This window comes from Camelina sativa, chromosome 9, assembly GCF_000633955.1.
Source record: "Camelina sativa cultivar DH55 chromosome 9, Cs, whole genome shotgun sequence".
Taxonomy (NCBI): Eukaryota; Viridiplantae; Streptophyta; class Magnoliopsida; order Brassicales; family Brassicaceae; genus Camelina; species Camelina sativa.
The window spans coordinates 33,269,818-33,272,729 of NC_025693.1; the positions used below are offsets into that span (position 1 = coordinate 33,269,818).

At 29.7% G+C, this 2,912-nt stretch overlaps 1 protein-coding gene across 3 annotated transcripts in view; it reads right to left on the reverse strand.

Moving 5' to 3' along the window:
- LOC104713815 (BEL1-like homeodomain protein 4) overlaps positions 1,170–2,912 on the reverse strand; it is a 7,421-nt gene continuing 5,678 nt past the window's right edge. For 2 of the 3 annotated variants that reach the window (XM_010431027.2, XM_019229566.1), the window contains one exon: positions 1,170–1,837. In XM_010431027.2, the coding sequence (XP_010429329.1) occupies positions 1,367–1,837 (471 nt within the window). In that variant the 3' untranslated portion in view covers positions 1,170–1,366. Of the gene's footprint in view, positions 1,838–2,324; positions 2,783–2,912 lie in introns of those variants that run through there. The other variant, XM_010431026.2, reaches the window with a different exon arrangement.

Below are 2,912 nucleotides of genomic sequence, written 5' to 3' on the forward strand. Positions count from 1 at the left end.
CAAAATAAATTGTTATATTGTATTTTTGTGTACCAGCCAAAAAAATAATAATGAATTAAATCATAAATCAGTATATGAAAATTTCCATTTTAAATAATATTCTTTTATAAGAGTATGGTAGATATTGGACAGTGGTCAGACAAGAAGGGTTAAAAATTGGACCACTAAAATAGGAATAAATGTATTTAGGCTTCTAATGGCAACATGTGCAACAGCTGCGAAAGAAATGATGTTCAGTTTTAATTCTAACTTTATATGCAAATATTTTTATAAAATCATTACCTTTTTTTTTTGATAAAATATTTTAACTTGATATACATTATCTTTGTTTAGTCATTAAAACACAAAACGGAATAGTTTAAGACGAAAATTATGTCACTACATCATTACTATATATCCAACAGTTCAAGTGTAATTGTTGTCTTGTTGTCATTTTCATTTACTACTTTTTAAGAGTGAGGAAAAACAAACAAGATTAAGGGTAAAACATGTGTATATTTGTGTGATTATAATTAACTAAAGGTGAGACTTAAAGAAACTATATATACACTAGAACACCAAATTTTAACGTCTCATTTGCAGAAATTCATTATATATTTAGAATTAGGTGACACGTAGATGTTCTTGTTTACAAAAATTATTGAAGTAACTTTTAAGGGAACCCTTTTAGAAATAAATTAAGTAACAAGTCCCTATTTCATAATTTTTTTCTATAAAAAAAGCAATGTGTAGCACCATGGCAATGAGCTTAAATGCCCCTTTGTGGAAACAAAACGTCTCTGTCTCGATTGAGATAGCCCCAATATGACATGTAACCAAATCTTTGGAGTTCTAGGGAAATTTTTTTTTGTTAGAGAAAAAAAAAAGAACTCAGAAATATCTTCATCAAACAATATTATTGTTTCTATTTAAACAAGATGTCACGTTTTAAAGTTTAAACTACTTAAATATAAATATAAAAATAATGCAATTGTTAATACGTCGATAGTGCACCAAATATATTTTGTTGCCATTACTAAATTAAGGAGTACATAGTTGTAGTAAGTAGGGATTCGTTGAGATGATTAAATTGATTAAACAAGCAAGGTGATTTGACTTAAATGGAACATTGGCACTTTCCTACGACTGTTATCGTTTATTAGTAAAACCAAATGGAAGAATCCAATAAATATAGTATAACTTTGATGGCTAGCTAGGATAATACTTGGTATATGTATCTCTCTTCTTCTTACGACAGAAAAGACAGAAAAAAAAATGAAAAGAAGTTTAAAAGTATGTGAAGAGACTAAAAACATATATAGATAAACCAAAAAAAATATTCACTATAATAAAAATTTGGATTAATAAATTTGAGAAACGACGAAGACTAAAAATCTCCAAAGTCTCTAACGGAGAAAGAAGTGTTCTTATCAGGAATATTGCCAGAGTGGCGTAGACCAAGCGTAAGTGACACGTCACCAGGCTGTTTGGTGCCGAATCTTATGACGTTCACACCATCGTCGACGTGGAAGTCACTGACGTCTTGCTGACACGTGGTGACGGTGAAGGCGTCTGAGCCGCCGTGAGAAGCGGCGGCGACGGAAGGGAGGAGGAATGAAGAGTCGCTATCGTGATGTGTCGATGTCATCGTCGTTGGAGTTTGTGCGGTTATGACAGTGAAGTTGTTTTCATTGTTGTTGGGTTTCGTGTCGTTGTTGTTTGTTTGTTGCTGTCTTCTTTGTTGTTGATTTTCATTTTCTTCCGCTTCTTCTTCTCTTTCTTTTGCTTCTTGTTGATACATTTCTTCAACCATTGGTTTCCATAGACGAACCCTAGCATTTATGAACCAGTTTGATACCTGAAAATTGAAAAAAAATTAATCAACTTTTTCACTTTAAATTTAAATTAACAAGTTTAATTAAATAGAATTTTTGAGAAAAACAAAATTATTATGGATATGTGAAAGAAAATAATACTCATTCCTTTCTAATAATAAGATAATGTTTGCAAGTACACCACATATAAAAGAAAGTTACATAAGAACATTCATTTACCATAAAGATAATTAGGATTGTTAATTTAAAAATGAAAAATATCACTTAATTAATAAAATTAAAATACAAATTTGTTGATTAAAACTTCACTTAATTAAAATGATAAGAATGGAGTGCAAGTTATGTAACATCTAATAAAAATAATATACATATCAAATTTGTCATTATATCCATGCAAAAATTTTAACTTTTGGTATTTTTTACTTCTTTTGATTAATGTATTTTATAAGATTAACATTTTAAAACGACACTCATTTTAAATCAGAAAGAATGTCAAAACACAATTTGAAAGTATGATGAACTATAATGGATAGATCAAGCCAAGTGTATTAAATTTGGGATGTACATAATAGTTAATATATATGTACAAGACTGTGAAATGAAAGCTTCAAACTTTCATGTACTTGAGAAATACTAGTACTGTCTTTGTGCTGAGTATTTACGTCTCTCTCTCTCTCCTATGTTTTGTATACTTGTGTGTGTGTGCGTATGATGTATTAAATGTAAAATAACGAAACCCAAGAAAAAATGATTTCATCATATTCAAAATCCATGCAAGAGAAATAAACATGAGGCCACTCATGTCAGATTTTGCATGATGAAATGATTGATATACATGGTAAATTGTGAATTAGTTGCAACATGTAAATGAATAATCAAAAGGGTTCTTGTATATGATCAGTATTAAAATATATATATATATATATGTACATACATGCATGCATGTATCTATACAGATAAAGGCTGACCTGATTTCTGGATAAACCAGTCTGTCGTGCTAAGAGGTGCTTATCAGCATCGCTTGGGTACCTGAGAAAGAGACCAGAAAATGACTTCACAATCTTTAGAACCCTAAACCCAATAATTATTTATTTATTT